Source organism: Trichomycterus rosablanca, chromosome 8, assembly GCF_030014385.1.
Source record: "Trichomycterus rosablanca isolate fTriRos1 chromosome 8, fTriRos1.hap1, whole genome shotgun sequence".
NCBI classification, from domain to species: domain Eukaryota; kingdom Metazoa; phylum Chordata; class Actinopteri; order Siluriformes; family Trichomycteridae; genus Trichomycterus; species Trichomycterus rosablanca.
The window spans coordinates 29,514,909-29,537,690 of record NC_085995.1 but is presented as its reverse complement, the minus strand read 5'-3'; the positions used below and the strand labels follow the sequence as shown (position 1 = coordinate 29,537,690).

General features: G+C 38.1%; 2 protein-coding genes across 2 annotated transcripts; one reads left to right on the top strand and one right to left on the bottom strand.

Moving 5' to 3' along the window:
• The first annotated feature begins 1,912 nt into the window (after nt 1-1,912).
• Nucleotides 1,913-15,174, top strand: fermt3b (FERM domain containing kindlin 3b). Its single transcript, XM_063000668.1, has 15 exons — nt 1,913-1,967; nt 5,074-5,207; nt 5,341-5,574; nt 5,947-6,063; nt 6,207-6,375; nt 7,105-7,207; nt 7,308-7,415; nt 8,055-8,180; nt 8,706-8,752; nt 8,848-8,972; nt 12,079-12,185; nt 12,968-13,183; nt 13,616-13,740; nt 14,585-14,726; nt 14,847-15,174. The coding sequence occupies exons 2-15, from the start codon at nt 5,084-5,086 to the stop codon at nt 15,024-15,026; spliced, it is 1,923 nt and encodes a 640-aa protein (XP_062856738.1). The 5' UTR covers nt 1,913-1,967; nt 5,074-5,083; the 3' UTR covers nt 15,027-15,174.
• A 1,494-nt stretch (nt 15,175-16,668) lies between these two features.
• Nucleotides 16,669-22,423, bottom strand: trpt1 (tRNA phosphotransferase 1). Its single transcript, XM_063000669.1, has 7 exons — nt 22,333-22,423; nt 22,140-22,221; nt 20,605-20,774; nt 19,837-20,014; nt 19,035-19,091; nt 18,835-18,945; nt 16,669-18,730 (listed from the first exon to the last, which is right to left on the bottom strand). The coding sequence occupies exons 1-7, from the start codon at nt 22,393-22,395 to the stop codon at nt 18,708-18,710; spliced, it is 684 nt and encodes a 227-aa protein (XP_062856739.1). The 5' UTR covers nt 22,396-22,423; the 3' UTR covers nt 16,669-18,707.
• Nucleotides 22,424-22,782: the final 359 nt, after the last annotated feature.

Here is a 22,782-nt window from a genome sequence, read left to right as displayed (position 1 = left end):
AGCACCCGGAGGAAACCCACGCGGACACGGGGAGAACGTGCAAACTCCGCACAGAAAGGACCCAGACCGCCCCTCCGGGGGATCGAACCCAGGACCTTCTTGCTGTGAGGCGAAATGCATTAAAAGTCATAATAGTTACACAGTGACATATGCGAATTACTATACGTGTATTACAGAATGAAAGTACAGCATGGGTACAGTAAAAAAATGTCATTAAAAATCTCTTAAAATGCACCCAGGTGGTGTTCACCGAGGTAAACAATAAAAAAGAATGACCAAAGGTACACTGACCTAACATTCTACTGGGGCAATTTATTTTTGACCTTTTCCCTCAGTGTGCATGTCCAGCCACGAGTTTCTAAACTGAACGTATGCATTTATATAATTTAAAACTGTGATGTGTTTTATATTTAATGGGATGTTGGTTATTGGTTAACTGTCAACTAATGCAGGTAGATTAAATGGCAATATTTGCATCCCTATGCTGGTGTAATAATATTTTACTGTGAAACAATAAGTTCCAATTTTAACTAATATAATCTGAAAAGCTTTGAAGGTTATCAATGTGTTTTTGACTAAAATTAAATTCAGCCTTTACTTTACTTTTGTTTAGCACTGGTTTTCACCTTCCAACTTTCCTATTAATATCTGTTGTAACCAGTCTTTGTTCTTTCAGTAAAATAAGTGATTAATAAATTATTTAAAAAGGTTTTATGCCTACTGTGTTTACTCTTGTTGTCTTTGTCTCTTATTAAATGTAAATAAACTAAAGCAAAAAAGGGCAAATACTTTTTAAAGCACTATATTGTGGCATTAAACTAATTTATTGCTTCCAGACAGGTGTACTGCCATTACACTTAAAACTGTTCTTATGTAACCGAATGCTGTGCAGATGAGTTGACCTTGTTTTTTTTTAACCAAAAGTGGTACACTGGCTGCTTTACTGGCTAGTGTTCTAGCGTTAACTACAGTGACATTTGTATTCATAGCTAAAAACAAATTATAAGGGTCGGACATTGTGGTCAAAGTGTACACTCACCATAAGAAAATGAGGAACTGCTTTTCAGATAATATGTAGGATATGATCAAACTGTGACTACATGGACATATGATAATTTTACAGTTTAATTCCATTAACAACACTACAAATCCACATTTAGGAACTAAGGAGGGAAAAACATTGGTTTACCAAGATGTGGACACCAATATGTGATTAAATGAAAGATCTTTTACAATAATAATGAGATGTAAAAGGCATGTTGAGTGATTGTTAAGAGAAGAGGAGGGTGCTGCTGTGATTTGAGTCACTGAGGAATAGGTCACTAGGGGATGAGTAACTCAAGATCTTTTAAGATCTTCTAAATGATTTTCCCTCTTTGTTTTCTCCCAATGTAGTCATAACCACTTAGCTAGTTGTGTCTTTCCTGTACTGCTGCAGACCCCTACCCTGACCGAGAAAAGAATCTAACACACACCATCTCCAGCATGTGTGTTGTAGCCACCTGCACATGATACTACATCACATCGCTTTTTAGTTAGGGGCCGATCACAATCATTGGTAATTAAGTAGAGCTCCAATACTTCACTGGATGCACAATTGTTTACAGTTGTTGGGTACATTTTTAACTAAACACAAAAACTGCACAGTCAGTATCATTTCAGAATGGGTAACACAATAAATGTATCGTTTTTGTTGAATACTTGTCTCTGGATCTGGCCCTGTGGTGCAAGTACAACGTTTCTTTTAAGACTTCTTAGCCTGTCATAAGTGAACACACCCAGTAAAGCTGTGGTCACACATTGTTCTGTTATTCTGAAACTGTGAAAACAGAAACACCCTTTTTTTTTTACACAAGGGTGACAACACACAGCAAAACCAACCATCAGTTAAAACCTAGCAGAACGAGGAGGACAGAGGAACACAGGTGATATTCAGAAACAGGGACGACTGACACTGCACTGAAAAGGTGATTTTCTTTTATATTTAGGTTTATATTTCCCTCACTGCATTGTAATTTATTGTAATTAATCTTTATTATCAGGAATTATACAGTCACTATTAAAAATATTAATTTAAAAAACATGAAAAAGCAGTAGGGTATCACAACCTTTGTAATGACATAAGAAAACTTCAGTCCCTTGAAGATGCTTTTTGGCTTGTATAAATACATGTTAATGAACATAAGTATATTAATGTTCAACCTAATAAGAATAATTGGAATAACCCCTTCCATGCATGTTTTTTAGTTAAATATCTATACAGTATTAAAGCAACATGCCTTACTAACAGTATTACTAGGATGAAGGTTGTTCTTTACTCTCAAAAGTACTGACTTATCAAGTACTGAATCATCCAACTAGTACTAGAGAATAGCTGTGTAATTGTTCAAAAGTTTGTCTGATAAAAGTAAAAAGTAATAAAAAGCTAAACAGAATACTATTTTTATCATCCTACTATCCTTGGCAAAATGTTTCTATTATTATACAAATAATACACTTACATTCACACATTCAGAAGGCTATTTTGGTATTAAGTGGTATAGGCAGTTGCTTAGGGTCCAAACAAACACAAATGAATGTCATGGGTAATATTAATATTAGGGTAGCAGTTAAAAAGGATTAAAAAAAGATCTAGTTTTTTGGTGTAGGGGATACAATTTTGTCCAAAGTGTTTACAAGATGACTTAAAGCAGTTAAATTTTGCTGTACCCCACAATGATAGTATCTAGTCATTTAGCAAGAGAGTCTGTCATGTTTTTTGTTGTGTGCAGAGAAGATTGTGGTGTAGGAAAGGGGTACTGGTGGCGTGTTTACAACATTATTAGCATAGGGAATGTTAACAAGGGCTTTTTACTTAGTCTAATGACACACATGGTTGTTTCAATTTTGGTTAATTGTGTTTTCATCTTAGTAGGAACCTAGCTGGAACAATAACATATAGACAAATTTACCTGTAAGTAATAGAATTCATGTCAGAGTGGCTGTGGGTCCGGTTTCACTGGGAAACACTGGGTGAACGGCAGCAGTGTTATCTGTACTAATTGCATTTTATGCTCTACTGCGATTAAGAGTCCAAATGAGACGTTATGCCCACTTTGTACAGAATGTTTATGGGACAGTTTCATTACAGTAAGATGTGACAACATGTTTTGTGACAATATTATAGTCCTTTTAAGTCACAGTCTGAGCCTCTGTAACAACAACGGTGCAACCGAATGTGAGTTGTGTATACCACACTGTCAGGAATCTGGCAACCTTTGGGTTATTTTAACCGCAAATGTCCTTGATTCCTTATCAATGTTTAACCAACAAGCTGGAGGGCTGTGTCTTTATTTGGCAAAAAATTATATAAAGTGTGCTCAAAATAGTAACTTCTCTTTTGGTCGAAATCAAATTTAGCACACTATTTAGTATAAAGGATGAAATTAGGAACACGACAGCCCTCTATTACTTGAAGGTGATTCTCTTTGGCATGGCCACTTCATGGATCAACACTTAGGCTCACACAGGCTGCAGCCCCCCTTCCTCCTACGCTCATGCTACTGTGCATGTGTAGGAAGGGCTGTTAATGTTAAACTGAAGGAGGAAATATGGCTAAGTGTGATTGCAGTTAAAATGGGAAGTATTTGTTTATGTGAACGGAAAAGCACTGTCATACACAGAGGGAGGATGAGACTGCTGTGTGGTTTTGTGAGTGTTGTGTTGAGTGATGTTCAGCATGTGATAGACAAACCCAGTCATCCTCTCAACATCATAAGGCTCATATGTGTGTTTTACTGAGTAATACTCATGTATTAGGTCTTACAAGCCTTATATATTTTTAATTAACAATAAACCTTCTAGGGCTCCAGGGTGGTGCAGAGATAAATTACACCAGCCCACTATCAGCTAGCTGCTGTCGGGTGTCATGGGTCTAGTGATATGGAGTAAACTGGACCCACTGTGAACCTGAATAGAATAAAGAGGTGGTTGAAATGCAAATTAAATAAAAAGGAACTAAAACTTTCTCACACAAACAATAAATCACCTAACAGTGCACATTTGTGTATTTTCACATGCATATTCATTACCAATGGTCAAACATAGACAGGCAAATTAGGCAGCTGCTTAGGGCCAGTTACCACAGGGGGCCCAGACCTAATAGACCTATCTAGGATAGCAATCATATTCGCTATTTACACTGTTTTTATACATGTCAGATTTGGCCAAATTAAATTTTTATTGATATAGTTATGGCTATTTTGTACAATAGCTCAAAAGTGAAATAGATTCAAATACCTTATAAAATTCAGACTACTTTCTTTGTTTGGCATCTGTATCTGTGCTTCTCCTTTATAATGAGACTTGTATTTGGATGCTAATTTAATGCTGGGTACGTGGGTTGTCTGCTGGTTTTGCTTTCCAGTGGTATGTGTGTAAAAGATATTCACACGACCCCTCTTTATACATTTTAGTAAAGCACAGCTGACAGATTGTGTGCCATATAGCAACATGGGTCCTCAAGACCTGGGTTAAATCCTAGCCTTCGTCACTGGCTGTATGGAAAAGTCTGATTATGTGAACATTTGATGGCCTACAATGAACTGGCTCCCAGTCCAGGATGTATTTTCGATATTTAGTTTGGTTTTTACAAAGCTGCTGACCAACTTTGACCAGAATGAACTTTGCTGAAGAACAATGAATACAGATCTTCAGTCTTTCTTTTCTGCCTGATTGTATCTTACCTCTACTGACAGTGGAGAGCCATGACTGACACACAACCCCTCAGTGCCAAGTTAATATGGGGAACAGTTTGGTGTATGGAGAGTCACACACTGATCTCCATTATCTCTTGACTCATTGTACAGGCACCATAGATCAGTCAGCAGAGGTCGTAATTGCATCAGTTCATGAGGTTTTTGTCTGGCAATCTCACTGTGGACGAGCCAATCAACATCCCTATAAGCACCTGCCTGCCAGTAGCAAAGCTAAGTTTGAGTTGTCAGCCCTGGCGTGCTAGCATAGTGTACTGCTCTTATTTCTTATTTTCTGCTCTTATTTCTTACTTAATTTATCTCCACTTTTTTTTTACAGTATCTTGAGGATGGCAGCATGGGACCTGTCAGTAACAGTGGAGGACCTGGGTCCTTCTGCCCCACCCATTAAAATCAGCGTAACCTCTGACCTTCACATAGGGGGCGTCATTCTGAAAATTGTGGAAGTTACAAGTGGGTACCAAAAGGGCATTACATATAATGAGAAAAATGTTGAACTACAAAAGGGATCCTCACTTCTGCACTAATTGAGGTAACGAGTAACTACTACTACTAATAAGAAGAATTTCTTGTGTTGATGTCTCAGATATGCAGCAGGACTGGTCAGATCATGCTCTTTGGTGGGAACAGAAGCAACAGTGGCTCCTGCGGACGAACTGGACGCTAGATAAATGTGGGGTCCTTGCAGATGCTCGACTTCTCTTCTCCCCCCAGCACAAGCCTGTGAGGATTGGCCTTCCCAATGGAGTCACTGTTCGCCTCCATGCCTGCTTCTCCGGCCCTGTGTTTCGCACCGTCTTGGGCATCTGCAAAATCCTGAGTAAAATACTTACTGTAACACGTTATGTTGTCCTGTACTTTCACTGGTCTTCAATTCTAACATTAGTATTTCATACCAAGACACACTGACTTAAACCAAAGACACTTGGTAAATGTGGTCAATACTTGTAGAACCACAGATGAGGATCAAACCCAGGTTCTCAAGATCTTTGTATTGTGCAGAACCCACACTAGCCAATGCAAAAAAAAAAAAATTCAAAGCAAGTGTACTTACTTACAAATTAGACAATTAGATGATGCTGTGAAATTCAAAACAGTGTAGCACTAACTTGGTGTTGCTTTAAACATTTTAACATTTTTACAACCCTACTTCTATATTTCCAGTAAAGTTTCCATTTTTTATTTCTATAAGACATAAGACATCCTGAGGAACTGTCTCTGCTACAACCTGTGGAGGAGAAAAAGAAGAAGAAAGATAACAATTCTGCAGAGGAGGAGTACGACCTGACAGAAATCCCACTGGTGTCTGGTATTTGAGACTTTTACAATGTGTTTTTTAGCAGACGGTCTTATCCAAGGGCAACTTACAAAACACATAAACATCTAAAATAATCAATAATACATCCAGAAATATGTTCTTCAAAATCAACTGACTGATAAATCTGTCTGTAGGATCAGTTCCAGCTCTGTACAATGGCATGCCAGCTCATTTTGCTGACTCTCCCAAACTGGAGGCCATCTATAAGATGCTGTCTGTGTGCCAGCCTTCTCCAACTCCTGAGAGTATCGCTAAACTGTATCGACCAGCCAGCAAAGTGGACAAAACACATATCCAAACCAGGTATGAGCAACCAGCTCGGAATGGCTATGAATATTGCAACAAAATACATACAATTGTCAAAATGTAACATACACTTGTACGGAAGGAACATACACCGATCAGCCATAACATTAAAACAACCTTCTTGTTTCTACACTTGCTGTCCATTTTATCAGCTTTACTTACCATATAGGAGCACTTTGTAGTTCTACAATTACTGACTGTAGTCCATCTGTTTCTCTACATACTTTTTTAGCCTGCTTTCACCCTGGTCAGAACCCCCACAGGACCACTACAGAGTAGGTATTATTTAGGTGGTGGATTACTCTCAGCTCTGCAGTGACAGTGACATGGTGGTGGTGTGTTAGTGTGTGTTGTGCTGGTATGAGTGGATCAGACACAGCAGCACTGCTGGAGTTTTTAAATACCGTGTCTACTCACTGTCCACTCTATTAGACACTCCTACCTAGTTGGTCCACCTTGTAGATGTAAAGTCAGAGACGATCGCTCATCTATTGTTGCTGTTTGAGTTGGTCATCTTCTAGACCTTCATCAGTGGTCACAGGATGCTGCCCAAGGGGTGCTGTTGGCTGGATACTTTTGGTTGATGGACTATTCTGATAGTGATTGTATGATGCCCTGTCGGGATGTATTCTCACTATGCGCTAAATGTTTGTGGGTTAGATTCAGGGTGCAGTTAACAAATATTGCACTATTAATGCTTATTATTATGCTTATTATTATCCCTAGATGGCTGGATTCTTCTCGCTCACTCATGCAGCAGGGAATACAAGAGAACGACAGGCTGTGGCTTCGCTTTAAATACTACACTTTTCACGATGTAGAGCCTAAGGTACGTGTTTGTGAGTGCATATTGGGAATTGTGTCAATAATTGTTCATTTCCAGACTTTTCCAACACTTCTTACCCATTCTGACACTCTTTCTCTCACAGTATGATGTGGTGCGTCTGACTCAGCTGTACGAGCAGGCGCACTGGGCCATTCTGCTGGAGGATAATGACTGCACAGAGGAGGAGATGATGCTGTTCGGTGCCCTGCAGGTACATTAAACACAGGCACTGCCAAAACCACAGACATTTACATCTAAAACACACAGCATTTACAGCCCTGTACAGGAAAACACCAGTCAGGGTTTGGTACTGCAAAAAACATGCTTTAAACCACAAGAAATAGGTGGAACCCACAGCAGCAGTAGAGCTGTGTAATGTTTCTCAGAGGAAAAGGTGTAAAAGACCATATGTTTCAGGATTTAAACTTCTGCTGTGTCAATACATTTAGTGATGTTGAAAGTTCTGTCATGTTATTCAACTTTGTGACCATATAAATAGGGGTAGTATGACTACACCCATAAAAAAACTTCATAGTACAGTTGCATCTTTGCCAAACACAAATTGTCACATAATGCTATGAATTAGTCTACTGTAAATTAGAAGCTGTAGGAACATTAATGACACTATCTACAGTCAAGTTATCTTTACACTTCTGCTTTTTCTTGATTTATATAATTAGCAGCACTAGCATTAGTTAGGCTATAAGGTGCCAGTCCTTCAGTTCCAGCAGTTCCTTCTAATCCATGACAGACCTGTTTTGTTTTGTGGTTCTTGTATTACAATTAATCATATAATAATGTGCCATAAGTCGGAACAATATAAAAGAATGTTTTTCTACCCCTATCTTAGTACCATATAGGTAAGCTGTCGCTGTCTCAGAATGTCAGCACCTGCCAGGGCATGGAAGACCTGGAATCAGCCCTGAAATCTCTGGAGGTGAAGATGGTGGGAGAGAGCAGTATCACAAATGCACTGGTAAGTGCAGCAGAATGGTATTTTTAATCAAATAGATGTTAATACACCGATTAGCCATAACATTAAAACCACCTCCTGGTTTCTACACCCACTGTCCATTTTATCAGCTCCACTTACCATATAGAAACACTTAATAGTTCTACAATTACTGACTGTAGTCCATCTGTTTCTCTACATACCTGTTCTTTAATGGTCAGGACCCCCACAGGACCCTCACAGAGGAGGTATTATTTAGATGGTGGATCATTCTCAGCACTGCAGTGACAATGACATAGTGGTGGTTGTGTGTTAGTGAGTGTTGTGCTGGTATGAGTGTCCACACACTGTCCTCTCTATTAGACACTCCTACCTAGTTGGTCCTGTGGGGGTCCTGACCATTAAAGAACAGGGTGAAAGCAGGCTAAACAAGTATGTAGAGAAACAGATGGACTACAGTCAGTAATTGTAGAACTACAAAGTGCTTCTATATGGTTTGAGTGACACACACTCGTAATTATATTAATGATGTTTGAATTTCTCACCCAGGAAAACATGACTGCTCCAGAACTGAATGACTACCTGAAATTGTTTCGGTACGACCAGTTTTCTTCTGGCCAGTCAGATTTAAAATACAGTGTAGAAGAATGAGTTGTCTTGATTTCCGTTTCCCTTTTTGTTCAAAATTTAGACCAAAGAGACTCACACTGAGAGATTACAAACAGTACTGGTTCAAGTTTCAGGACACGTCTATTTTCTATTACAAGAGCAGAGAGGAGAGCTATGGAGAACCCCTCCAACAAATGAACCTGAAAGGTAAACACACTGTACTCACTGTAGTCACAACCGGTTTACTTACAGTTCAGGTCAAAAGTTTACATGGACATGAATACATACAGAACAGCTAATATTTGTATGCGTCCTTTAATTTTTGTGCAATAATCAACTGCATCAAATCCACATACTAAGTTAGTCATACCAAAACCAACTTTTATCTAGTCTGTGTCTTGGGTCATTCTCTTGTTGGGTGTCTGATGGTTTATGGTTATTCCATCTACTTTCTGCTTTTCTCACAGGCAGCAAGACAACCAAACAAATATATATATATATATATATACAGTGTATCACAAAAGTGAGTACACCCCTCACATTTCTGCAGATATTTAAGTATATCTTTTCATGGGACAACACTGACAAAATGACACTTTGACACAATGAAAAGTAGTCTGTGTGCAGTTTATATAACAGTGTAAATTTATTCTTCCCTCAAAATAACTCAATATACAGCCATTAATGTCTAAACCACCGGCAACAAAAGTGAGTACACCCCTTAGTGAAAGTTCCTGAAGTGTCAATATTTTGTTTGGCCACCATTATTTCCCAGAACTGCCTTAACTCTCCTGGGCATGGAGTTTACCAGAGCTTCACAGGTTGCCACTGGAATGCTTTTCCACTCCTCCATGACGACATCACGGAGCTGGCGGATATTCGAGACTTTGCGCTCCTCCACCTTCCGCTTGAGGATGCCCCAAAGATGTTCTATTGGGTTTAGGTCTGGAGACATGCTTGGCCAGTCCAGCACCTTTACCCTCAGCCTCTTCAATAAAGCAATTAATGGTCGTCTTAGAGGTGTGTTTGGGGTCATTATCATGCTGGAACACTGCCCTGCGACCCAGTTTCCGGAGGGAGGGGATCATGCTCTGCTTCAGTATTTCACAGTACATATTGGAGTTCATGTGTCCCTCAATGAAATGTAACTCCCCAACACCTGCTGCACTCATGCAGCCCCAGACCATGGCATTCCCACCACCATGCTTGACTGTAGGCATGACACACTTATCTTTGTACTCCTCACCTGATTGCCGCCACACATGCTTGAGACCATCTGAACCAAACAAATTAATCTTGGTCTCATCAGACCATAGGACATGGTTCCATTAATCCATGTCCTTTGTTGACATGTCTTCAGCAAACTGTTTGCGGGCTTTCTTGTGTAGAGACTTCAGAAGAGGCTTCCTTCTGGGGTGACAGCCATGCAGACCAATTTGATGTAGTGTGCGGCGTATGGTCTGAGCACTGACAGGCTGACCCCCCACCTTTTCAATCTCTGCAGCAATGCTGACAGCACTCCTGCGCCTATCTTTCAAAGACAGCAGTTGGATGTGACGCTGAGCACGTGCACTCAGCTTCTTTGGACGACCAACATGAGGTCTGTTCTGAGTGGACCCTGCTCTTTTAAAACGCTGGATGATCTTGGCCACTGTGCTGCAGCTCAGTTTCAGGGTGTTGGCAATCTTCTTGTAGCCTTGGCCATCTTCATGTAGCACAACAATTCGTCTTTTAAGATCCTCAGAGAGTTCTTTGCCATGAGGTGCCATGTTGGAACTTTCAGTGACCAGTATGAGAGAGTGTGAGAGCTGTACTACTAAATTGAACACACCTGCTCCCTATGCACACCTGAGACCTAGTAACACTAACGAGTCACATGACATTTTGGAGGGAAAATGACAAGCAGTGCTCAATTTGGACATTTAGGGGTGTAGTCTCTTAGGGGTGTACTCACTTTTGTTGCCGGTGGTTTAGACATTAATGGCTGTATATTGAGTTATTTTGAGGGAAGAATAAATTTACACTGTTATATAAGCTGCACACAGACTACTTTTCATTGTGTCAAAGTGTCATTTTGTCAGTGTTGTCCCATGAAAAGATATACTTAAATATCTGCAGAAATGTGAGGGGTGTACTCACTTTTGTGATACACTGTATATATACTGTACAGTGTATCACAAAAGTGAGTACACCCCTCACATTTCTGCAAATATTTTATTATATCTTTTCATGGGACAACACTATAGAAATAAAACTTGGATATAACTTAGAGTAGTCAGTGTACAACTTGTATAGCAGTGTAGATTTACTGTCTTCTGAAAATAACTCAAAACACAGCCATTAATGTCTAAATAGCTGGCAACATAAGTGAGTACACCCCACAGTGAACATGTCCAAATTGTGCCCAAAGTGTCAATATTTTGTGTGACCACCATTATTATCCAGCACTGCCTTAACCCTCCTGGGTATGGAATTCACCAGAGCTGCACAGGTTGCTACTGGAATCCTCTTCCACTCCTCCATGATGACATCACGGAGCTGGTGGATGTTAGACACCTTGAACTCCTCCACCTTCCACTTGAGGATGCGCCACAGGTGCTCAATTGGGTTTAGTCCATCACCTTTACCTTCAGCTTCCTCAGCAAGGCAGTTGCCATCTTGCAGTTTTCGAAGGGAGGGGATCATGCTCTGTTTCAGAATGTCACAGTACATGTTGGAATTCATGTTTCCCTCAATGAACTGCAGCTCCCCAGTGCCAGCAACACTCATGCAGCCCAAGACCATGATGCTACCACCACCATGCTTGACTGTAGGCAAGATACAGTTGTCTTGGTACTTCTCACCAGGGCGCCGCCACACATGCTGGACACCATCTGAGCCAAACAAGTTTATCTTGGTCTCGTCAGACCACAGGGCATTCCAGTAATCCATGTTCTTGGACTGCTTGTCTTCAGCAAACTGTTTGCGGGCTTTCTTGTGCGTCAGCTTCCTTCTGGGATGACGACCATGCAGACCGAGTTGATGCAGTGTGCGGCGTATGGTCTGAGCACTGACAGGCTGACCTCCCACGTCTTCAACCTCTGCAGCAATGCTGGCAGCACTCATGTGTCTATTTTTTAAAGCCAACCTCTGGATATGATACCGAACACGTGGACTCACATACTAAGTCACTCCTAGAGGTAATTTGTGGTCTGATTTGGGAAGGTGGGAGAAAATCAGATTGCCCAAACTATACCCATAAAGTAAACAAAAATGGAAAAAAAAATCATATAAAATGTTATGTATTGCTGCTGTGCTGTGTGTCTTTCTTTAGGCTCTGAAGTAACTCCAGATGTGAATATAGCAGGACAGAAGTTCTGTATTAAACTCCTGATCCCAGTGCCAGAGGGCATGAATGAGGTGTACCTGCGGTGTGAGAACGTAAGTGATCATACAGACTTTAGCTAGATACTTTGGGAGTTACATTTATACTGGTGTAGGTTGTAGTTCTGCTTTCATTGGCAGGGAATTATAATAGTCTTGGACTAGCTTAAATATTTACTTAATATTTAGGTTTTTAAGTTGTCCTAGGATTTATTACATTTAATATATTATTTAAGTTAAAAGTGGCATTACAGACAACTATAGGTTAAACTGTGTTCCAGGATATTTTGTACCCTGAGGAAATGTACATAGTAGTGATGTAAAACACAAGTAAAACTTAAGGCTTCTTAGTAATTGTGTTTGGCATTTTTTTTAGCATTATATAGAAATGATTTTTGCAAACATTTGAGAATAAAAACAGCAATGAATATGGTAAAAAAAAAACAGGCAACACAAAACAATAGTTTGGATAAAACTACATTGAATTTCATTAATAGAACAATTGAGTTTATTTAATGATTTAATATTCCACATATTATAATTTTCCTGTACTTTATTACTTTTTAAATGTGAGCTATTTTCTCTAAATGTATAGAATGTGGTTCCAACATTCAGTGGGTTGTTCCATCTGTTTAATAAGGTCTCTGATAGTTTATATACGAGCCTGTATAATTTTTTATATAATATGTATTTTTTATAAATATCAAACATTTGACCAGTTTAATTTTGTAACATTGATTAACCTGTGACACTAATGCTTGTAAAACTGTAGTTCCTTTGAGGATCTCTGAATAAATGTTTTTATTTTTCATTGTTATTCTTCATTTTCCTGTGTGCAGGAGAAGCAGTACTCAGAATGGATGGCAGCCTGTAAACTGGCCTCTAAAGGTCTGACCTTGGCTGATAGCTCGTACCAGAGTGAGGTGAAAAACATCCAGACCTTTTTGTCCATGCAGCGCTCCAACATGTCCACCTCAGCTACACAGGTTGATGAGAGTATTAACACACTGAGTCTTGTCTCACCTCGCTATGCCAAAAAATACAAAGCTAAACAGGTAGAGTAAAATATTAAACTACTGAATTACTAAAAATGTAATTACCTCATAGGTTACTCAATTAAACAGTTAGCCACGTTTAATAGGTTAGCCAATGCCAGGTGATTTCAGCTAGCCCAGTATATGTGTCTGTAATTCTTATTCTAAAATTGGTAACATTTTGAACAACAAGGGTTATATAATTATGTCTAGCAAAAAGCAAATACAGCAATCCTAGTAGGAATACCAACAGTCAGCATGGGGGTTCTCTGGTGTGTCAGAACTGTATAAATTGTCTTACTGAGAAAATTATGTTTTAGAAAATATGTTGTAGTTCCCTATGTCTAATATCATTATTGTTTGATCTTTGAAATTAAACAAAGACAACAGTAAGGATGCAATGACTTTCTACAGTACCTTAAATTAATACCTGTGTTATATCTGTTTTTGCAGTTAACCCCTCGTATTCTGGAGGCTTATCAGAACATAGCCCAGCTTTCCCTGACAGAAGCTATTTTGAAGTTTATCCAGATCTGGCAGTCCCTGCCTGACTTTGGCATTTCTTATTTCATGGTCAGGTAAGAATATCTTAAATGTAAGAAGAGTGGAGCAAAGACAGTCTGTCTTCTGTCTTCTTGAACATGTGCAGAATGAATAAAGACTGTATTCAAGGTTATTAAGCAGCAGTGACAAAGAAAAAATCCCTAAATTATATAAGGTAGAAACCTTGAACAGCCAGACCAAATAATAAAGACCAAAGTAGAAACATAGCAGCACTGATTTATGGCAGGCTGCTATTCAAAAAGCATTGTGATGCAAAGTGCCAAATACCAAGTGCAAAACAATAATAACTTGGTGTAAGGAACACAAAACTGGACCAACAAGCCATTAAAAAGATGTGGAAATCCACATCTTAATCACATTTTCCACATCTGGGTTGATTTACATTTGTATATTCCCAAAAGATGTTTTCTGTCCACAGCATTTGCTGCCAAATGCTCAGTATGGTGGGAGATACATGATGATATATGCAGCATCTTGTGGAAATCATTAGGGTCAATGATTACTTTGTAAAGTTTGTATAACAGCCAACAAATATGCAACAATTTTAAAGTGGAGGTGCACCCTATGGTGCAAACACTCGTTTCTGATGAACTCTTTTCTGTGGATGCTACAGTTATTTATGAGTAATTTGATATTGATCTGTCATCATCAGCTTTAAACATCTTTAAACCTTCAAGAGATGTTCTGGAGTGCAGACTGTAAAGTAGATCTTTACTTTTATCCTTTAATAACTGATGAAAGGATTTTGGAAGACTGCAGGTTTTCTTTATGATGAAGATACATTTACTCATCACTTAACCAAAGAGGAGCTTGTGCTTAGAGTCACAGTACATTTTTAACCTAATTTTATTTCTATAGATTTAAGGGTAGCCGTAAAGATGAGGTTCTGGGTATTGCAAACAATCGCCTGATCCGTATTGACCTGGGAGTTGGAGATGTAGTGAAGACCTGGCGCTACAACAACATGCGGCAGTGGAACGTCAACTGGGACATACGACAGGTAGATCATCAAGCATTAACAGTGTCGACCACATAATTGATCATTTAACTGATTATACAGTAAATTCATTAGAAAATAATTTGTTTTGTATTTCTCAACTCTATTAATGTTCTTTAACAGGTGGCCATTGAGTTCGATGGAAACGTGAACATTGCCTTCAGCTGTATAAATGCAGACTGTAAGATTGTACATGAGTATATTGGAGGCTACATATTTATGTTCACACGCTCAAAAGAGGTGGGTGACACGCTCAATGAGGAGCTCTTCCACAAACTCACCGGGGGAAACGAAGCTCTCTGACTGCCACACTAGCATCATGTTTTTTTATTTTCTTCTGTTAAAAGTAATAGTTTGAACAACAAACAGCTGTACATCCAGAACTTGCTGAGTATATAAAATCTGTGTAAAGTCAATAACATCTGCATAAACTATTTTCCTTAGACTTACATCCATAAGAGATGCAATTTATTTTTCTGAGCACTGATGACCTTAGAGTTACAATTCTAACCTTCTAACCAGTATTGCCAGGTGGGCTAAGAATGAAGCAGGAACAAAATGATAATTATGTAGCCTTTTTATAGGCCCAAGTACATCCTCCATTGCAAACAAAAACCAGAAAACAAGAACCTCTATTCTGATGATGTTCTAATATTCCATGATGATAAAATTGACAGATATATTACTAGCTATTTGTAATTTGATGAATCCCCCATTTCGATTATTTAATCGTCTTCAAACCTTTAATATTACATTTTTCTGAAGAGCAGACTTTAAGGTACATCTTCACCATCATTTCATAATTGACAGATTTTTTAAGACTACAGGTTTCCTTTATGATAAAGATACATTTACCTAACACTCAATAAAAGAAACGCTTGTGCATAGAGTCACATTACATTTTAAATCCTAATTTTATTTCTAAATGCGACTAAGGATGTATTCTAACCTTGTAACCAATATTGCCAGGCAGGCTAAGAATGAAGCAGGTAATAATCAATAGTTATATAGCAAATTTTTCTGGATTATTACCCTCAGGTAATTATCGATAATCATGTAGCAATCAATGCTCTTAGTCTAGAACTCATTCCAGAAACGAATAGAAACAAAACATGTGTACATTATGTATGTGCGCACACACACAAACAAACAAACTAGGGTTTTTTAGTAGCCAGTTCACCTGCCATCTTGTTTTTTTGGGATGCGAAAAGAAACCAGAGTAACGCACTCGGACTGACATTATCGAAGTTAGTTATAGAACCTGGTAAACTGGGATTGTGCAGCACCATTGTTTTGATATGAAAATATTACCAGTGACTTGTTTAATTATTACCTCATGAAGTAAATCCCCATGAAGTGATGATGCCAGCACCCAAGACCTGTCCTGGCAGACAACTCACTAATCGACAAACAATGCTCAAATTAATAATTAAGCAAATTAAATCATGATACCCAGAAGAGTGAAGCCAATGAGTGTAAGAAATGGGGTGTAGGTTTAATAGAATAAGGTTTTAGGTTTTAGAATAAGATTTCCAACAAGCTCATGGTCAGGTACCCGCATACTAGCCATACAGTGTAGCTTTAGTGCAAATTCAAATCACAAAATACATTTTGTAAATAAACAATTTCTTAATCTGGCTCTAATAGTAAGTTGGTATAGCTTAATGATGGGGGGGGGGGGACCTCTCCTGAAGAGCTGCAGTGTACAAAGCATGTGTTAGTACAGATCATCAAGGATCAGCACTAAGCTTCAACTGACATCTATTAATAAAATGCTTCTTTTTCCCTTTTTTTATGGAACAATGTTATGAATATACAGTAGATGGTCATGTAACGACTGACTTGTGCCATATAAACATCCTTTAAAATATATTAGAATCATAATCCATGTTCAGTTCATGCCTCAGTTGAAATAAGTTAAATACAGACACAGGCATTTATTACATTTCTTACTTTTTAATTTAAATAAATACATTTACAAGTGTACAATAAACAATTACATGAGCAATATCCTACTCTGGCTTTCAAGTTCTTGTAAGTGACAGTGAAGGAAACCGCAGACTATCATGCCCGACACAGGACATGGTACAGTGACCAGTCAAGTAACTTCTTATCTCTGTGGCTGCCTTTTTACAAACGGTTCGGTGTGACACACAGCTCAGTGCAAACTTCCTTTATACTAACCTCATACAGTGTTTGGGTGTTAAATACAGCATCTATTAATATTTCAATAATAATTCAATGATAGTCTAGTAATATTTTAAATTCCAACTACTCTGGGCTTCTGCTTACAGTAGTTAGAATGTACAGTACAGTAGTATGTGTGTTACTGCTTACAATATAAGCTATGATGTTTGTTTGTGTACATTCATGGCAGAATCATTCAGTCTTAACATGCAAACGTTCTTCATACTAACCAGTGTTTTGGTGTTAAATACAGCATCTGTTAATATTTTACATTTTATACACAGTATTTTACTTCATTTAAATATTTCAGTCTTTATTATTAGTTTTTTTTTTTAATGAAATTTAACATTTTCTTTAAAGCTACTGCTTACAGTAGTTAGAATGTACTTACAGTACAGTATAGCAGTATGTGTGTTACTGCTTACAGCATAAGATGTTTGTTTGTTTGTGTACATTCATGGCAGGATAATTCAGTGTTTTCTTATGTATATCTATGAGGGATATTTGAAAAGTTTATGCACTTTTTAAACTCTATTTCTTAAGAATTAAAAAAAAACAAATGACATCGCTTTTCTACAGTCACCTTCCTTTGCGATGCATTTTTCCCAGTGTCGTACTAACTTTTTAATGCCATCAGCAAAAAAAGTTTTTGGTTGAGCGTGTAACCATTGTAACAAAAATGCTCAAGAAAAATAGATGTATGTTCACTAGTGGTCTCAGACTTTGGGTCCTCGCTGTATATACAGTTCTAAAGATATAATGTAGAACTGCTCGTCATGATCCACCACTAAGAACTTAGACAAAGATCAAGACTCTTCTCTGTACAAGCATCCAAGTGGTAAAACGAGTCTCTAATTAGTAGCCTAGTGATTAAGGTACTGGACTAGTAATTTAAGGGTCACTGGTTCAAGCCCCACCACTACCACTGTTGGGCCCTTGAGCAAGGCCCTTAACCCTCAACTGCTTAAAGTGTATACTGTCACAGTGCTGTAAGTCTCTTTGTATAAAAGTGCCTGCTAAATGCCGATGTAAATATCATCATTTTTAAAAGACTGAAGATTAAATACACACCTCTTTATTAAGCACCTAACTCAAACTAACATGCACTAACTAATATCCTATAGCAGCGGTTCCCAACCTTTTTGCATATCGGACCGTTATCTTTTATATAAGATATAATTTCACGGGCCGGCGGGGGCGGGAGGATTTAAAATAGAATAACTCTAGAATGGAAAATTAGTGGGATTGCTGAGCTTTTTATGATGCAATGAGACTCTGCTCCCACCTAGTGGTGATTGGAGACAATAACACCAGAAAAGTTTTGGAAATGTAATTCTCTTGTAGCGATCTCTAATTATTTATTCTTTCTGTGTTGCCTGGTAATAAATGACCCACGGACCCGGTGGTTGTGGACCACTGTCCTATAGTATTTATCAAAAACAAAAAGCACTTCCAGATATTTCTTGGTTCTAACAGGGTTTCAGCAGTTTTGTATTCTTAAATCATTGTCTACTTGAACTACAGTAAATAAATACAGCGGAACAGAGGAAGCACTTCTGTAAGTCACTGTGTATAAGACCATCTGCTAAATGCTAAAAGTGTAAACATACATGTAATATACAGTAAATAGACTACAATAAGTAATGTCACACTTGAAGTGAATAATTACATTAAACAGGACTTTACATGCTCATGTTGCAGCAAGTTACCCATTGTTCAAGTTTACTGTGTCGCTGTAGATCCTCGTAGTGTCCTGTCCTCCTTATGATAATATCCATCAAGACTTTCCATGTCTGACTATTCCAATTTAAGTTCGCAAGCTGGAATGAAAACATTCTACAGTAAGTGATGATAAATATTTTCTTGTTTTTAGTTATTTTCTATATAATTTTTACAGGAAATGTAAGAGATGTGAGAAACGTACATGATGGTTTTAGTCTTTGCGCACGAGAGAAATATTGAGGAGCCAGAAATCCTTCAGCATCACCCGGGGTCAACAGCACTTTGTTTTCTGACCAGTAGAACTTAATTCCATCTGATAAAAAAAATGAAAAAATACTAATCCCACAGGACAGCAATGCAGCGTTACTGTGCTGTATGTGCAAAAGATTGAGCTTTTTATACCTGCAAGAGCTTTGGGCACATTGATGTACACAGCAAGATCACAATTCTGTCTCATACCTTTTAAAAAAAGAAAAAAGTTCTCATGTTTGAAGCGCTGCTGTAAATAATTCATGGCGTAAATCAGGGGTGTCCAAACTTTTCTTGTCGGGGCCAGATGGAGTAAAAATATGCGAACACATGCCACAGACTATTTTGTAATAAAACAAATAAAAATATAACAGATCTACTTGATTACTAACAATTCCACTTCCTTTTTATTAGAGTGACTAATTATCTATCTTTGACAGTGTTGTGTAAACTAAGGTCAGCAGCAGTAAAGGTGAATTACAACTGGGTAACTGGGTGGGTAGCACTGTCCCCTCACAGCAAGATTTTCCTGGATTCGATCCCCAAGTGGAGCGGTCCGGGTTCTTTACTGTGTGTAGTTTGCATGTTCACTCTATGTCTGTGTGGGTTTCCACCAGGAGCTCCGGTTTCCTCCCACAGTCCAAAGACATGCAAGTGAGTTGAATTGGAGATACTAAATTGTCCATGACTGTGTTTGACATTAAACTTGTGAACTGACTAATCTTGTGTAACTAGTAATTACCGTTCCTGTCATGAATGTAACCAAAGTGTGTAAAACATGATGATAAAATCCTAATAAATAAATAAAACAAGTTAATCTAAAATTTATTTTGCTTCTGCCTCCTGGTACAAAACCACTTCATTCCACTATCACATTCAGCCTTGGTAAAAAAAAAAAAAACAGGGTTAAAAAAAATCATTAAATAGACTTATCCAACATCTTTGTCTCTCTCACCACTAATGACTTGGCTCTTTTCAGGTAGACAGGGTGCCAGGTGAATGTGTGTTCTGCTCATCCTGCTTAGGCCTTTACTGCGTATAGAGTCCCAGTGCTTCATGTAGGAACCATGAACGGCTTCCTGAGGACAGTCTGGAGCATCCAGTACTACAGCGCTTAACTCCAGGTTTTCAACCTGAATACAACATGTGAATAAAGAGATGAGGGAAACAAGTATTCAACCACTTTTGTTTAGTCTTAAAAACCTTTAGAAACGGGATTCTTAAAAAAGGAGCTTATACCATACCAATCTTCTAGGGATTCCATCAGAAGGACCTATGTAACCTTGGGACGATGAAAGTGTAGTGCTAAAAATGTGTAAAACTAATAAACAATGCTATTTATTTCTTACCATATTTATCTTAAAGCTGTAACTGCTAACAACAGCTTAGTCTGTTCTGAATGATTTTGCTTTTAAAAAGATATTGTTGCTGTATGCCCATAAATGCTGTCCATGTCTTAAGTGCAAGGTCAAAATATATTTTGTGTAAATTTGAAGTAGATATACACCCAAGAAGTGCATTTAAAAATAAAAAAGCAAAAGTAACTAGATATAAACTGATCTTCTAATATAGTATGCAGTGGAAAAAAACACTTTTTATCCGTTTAACACGAACATGTCAAACACAGTAACAAAGATTTGTAAAAAGTTGAAGCAATAAACCCTTAGTTTGGGACTGTAATTGTTGCACATGTGTTAAAAGAAGAGATATTAATCCCACAAACCTGTACAGAATGTCCCTGATTGGCGCGAATCTGCAGGCGTCCATTTTCAGGGTGGTTCTGCAGTTTAAATCGCTGTTTGTCATTAGTGGCCACCACTTTCTCTACATCTTCTTGTAAGAATGAGCTAAACTGTGCATGAGCCAGAATTTCATCCACGAATATAAATCCATCTGCATAAAAAACCCAGATAACAAATACCTAAAAGCACAGTGTTCTATGGAGGTATATCTAGAAATAACAGTAATAGTAAAATGGTTATCATCACTGTATAGATTACTGCTGGTTTTAATAACAGTGTCCCATACAGCAAGGGAATATGGAGAAGGAAAAAATATATTTTTTCTCTGATTGCCACTGCTATTGTATATTTGTTGCACTGAATCGATTCAGATATGTGATCTTAGTATTTCCTTTATTTCCCATTGCTCTTTTGGTTAGTTCAATAAATTTCAATGGTAAACCAATTCAACTTGATTTTTGGCAGCACTGCAAAATATAAATCTCATTCATCTCAAGTCAAGATAAATCTTTAGGATCAAAGTCAAACAGTGACCTAAACGTTTTTACAGGAACACTATGCCATGAGCCAAAACATTAAAAGGGTAAAAAGTGAGGTTTATATTCAAATGAGAGACAATTAAACAGCTGTATATCTACCAGGAGAGTCAGGGCTGCTAAAATAGATCAGTGTTTCTGACTCCACAACACAGAAGAGATCGCAAAAATGGGATTTATGAAAGTGGGGAAGCAAAGAGGAAACCACTGGTAACCAAGAGAACCATTAGTACTTATCTGATGTTTGCAAATAGCACCTGGATTTACCCTAAACCTAAAAAAATGTCTGGTGAAAAGAAAATAATGCCTTTTAAAGTTTGTTTGTCTGTTTGTTTATTAGGATGTTAACGTCATGTTTTACACCTTGGTCACATTCATGACAGGAACGGTAGTTATTCATTACACAAGATTCATCAGTCCACAAGTTTAATGTTAAACACGGTCATGAACAATTTAGTATCTCCAATTCACCTCACTTGCATGTTTTTGGACTGTGGGAGGAAACCGGAACTCCCAGAGGAAACCCACGCAGACACGGTTAGAACATGCAAACTCCACACAGAAAGGACCCGGACAGTGCGACAGTGCTACCCACTGAGCCACCGTGCCTTTTACTGCTCTGCTGTGTCAGGACCTGGACATCTTGATAAATTTTACTTTTCAACACAGTTTCCTTCAGCAGAATGTAAGATCATCTGTCCATAAGCTGAAGATGTTATGACTGGTTTATGCAAGGGAAGAGGATCCAAAATTCCAAAACAAGTTCACATCTAAACACTTTAATAACAAAGGTAGTGACATACAGTCAAAATTCTGACTTAAATGCAAAACACCTCAAGTTACTAAAGCTGTAAGCTCTTCTAGCATTTTAAAGCTCTGGTCCAGGTGTTGCACTAAGCTGTTTTAGGTTGGTGTACGTAACACAGTGAACCGTCTCTAAGGTCGGGTTAAAAATATGTAATCCTGAATCAGAAACACACCTGAGCTCATATGAAGACCCAGTTTAGCAGCACCATGTCTCAGAACATAAGACAGAGATTTGGAGAGACGAACATCTTTGTCCTGGAGTAAGAAAACACATCAACGCACCACACAAGTTAATACAAATAAGGAAGTAAATCATCCAAGTACAAGAAGTAACTAGAAATAACCAGCAGTGAGTTATGTACACACCTCGTCTCGGTTCCTTCTTTCACCTCTTCCTCTTTTTCCTCTCCCACTATGATGACAGTCCATTTAAACTACTCTTATTATAAAACATAAATAAACGTATATACTTCTAATGGTGCTTGTTTGACTAACAGTGGATGTGAGTTTCCACACGGAACCTAAAGAGTGTCGTACATAGGTTGTTTTACCACTAGAGGGCAGCGGAGAGTTGATAGAGGGGTGCAGAATATCAGCGCGAACACTTTATTACATGACGCGCCTGTGTCAGAAAAGTCGGTGAAAACGTTTTTAGTCACTACATTACAATGTATAAACACTGATTAATTAAAAAATGAGGTCCTACCAAACATGTAATTATTACTGTTGCTTTCTGTTGTATATGGCTAATAATCAATATTTAATAGTTTACTTAGAATGAAATCTCTTACAATCTCTTCCTGGAACATTCAAGGA

What these genes read in the sequence shown, in the direction of transcription:
- fermt3b (XM_063000668.1), top strand. Translation starts at nt 5,084, where the DNA reads ATGGCAGCATGGGACCTGTCAGTAACAGTGGAGGACCTGGGTCCTTCT. An exon ending in AGAAATCCCACTGGTGTCTG is followed by an intron (nt 6,064 to 6,206) that starts GTATTTGAGACT and finishes ATCTGTCTGTAG; the next exon opens with GATCAGTTCCAGCTCTGTAC. An exon ending in CCAACAAATGAACCTGAAAG is followed by an intron (nt 8,973 to 12,078) that starts GTAAACACACTG and finishes GTCTTTCTTTAG; the next exon opens with GCTCTGAAGTAACTCCAGAT.
- trpt1 (XM_063000669.1), bottom strand. Translation starts at nt 22,395, where the DNA reads ATGGACTGTCATCATAGTGGGAGAGGAAAAAGAGGAAGAGGTGAAAGA. An exon ending in GGGTCTTCATATGAGCTCAG is followed by an intron (nt 20,775 to 22,139) that starts GTGTGTTTCTGA and finishes TTTTTTATGCAG; the next exon opens with ATGGATTTATATTCGTGGAT. An exon ending in AAAGAGCCAAGTCATTAGTG is followed by an intron (nt 19,092 to 19,836) that starts GTGAGAGAGACA and finishes TTTTTTTAAAAG; the next exon opens with GTATGAGACAGAATTGTGAT.